The 472-nt window shown below is 58.1% G+C and overlaps 1 protein-coding gene across 1 annotated transcript in view; it reads left to right on the forward strand.

Annotated features, from left to right (window-relative positions):
* EMH_0045090 (uncharacterized protein) overlaps positions 1–472 on the forward strand; it is a gene marked incomplete at both ends in the record, with an annotated part of 4,262 nt that overhangs the window by 299 nt on the left and 3,491 nt on the right. The window contains one exon of the mRNA XM_013496030.1: positions 1–364. Within this exon, the coding sequence (XP_013351484.1) occupies positions 1–364 (364 nt within the window). The remainder of the gene's footprint in view (positions 365–472) is intronic.

A 472-nucleotide genomic window follows, 5' to 3' on the forward strand; every position in this document is an offset into this window, starting at 1 on the left:
CAGCAGCAGTAGCAGCAACAACAGCAGTAGCAGCAGCAGCAGCAGCAGCAAGAAGCTAACCGTAGGGTCTGTCTGTCTCCGCCATGAGGTGGCGGTCTTCGAACGAGCCCGGCAGAGGCCGCCCCATCTCCAGCAAACGCATGAACCAGTGACGGTCCCCCTACAGCAGCAACAGCAGCAGCAGCAGCAGCAGCAGCAACAGCAGCAGCAACAATATTTCACGTACAGAGGCGCTTCCCACCTGTCCAAGGCCGAGGGGCTGCGCTGCAAGTTCGTTAGCAGCACAGCAGCAGAAGCACTGACAGTGTTGTTGCAACAGCAGCAACAGCAGCAGCAAACAGCAGCAGCACGCAGCAGCAGAAGAGTACCTGCATGGTGGAGAACTGCAGCAGCAAATCTTCAACCTTTCTTAAGGGGACGCCAGCAGCAGCAGCAATCGCTTTGCGGCTAAAAGGAGACAGCGCCGAGGGAC

Source organism: Eimeria mitis, genomic scaffold, assembly GCF_000499745.2.
Source record: "Eimeria mitis Houghton genomic scaffold, Emh_scaff1879, whole genome shotgun sequence".
In the NCBI taxonomy this organism is placed as follows: Eukaryota; Apicomplexa; class Conoidasida; order Eucoccidiorida; family Eimeriidae; genus Eimeria; species Eimeria mitis.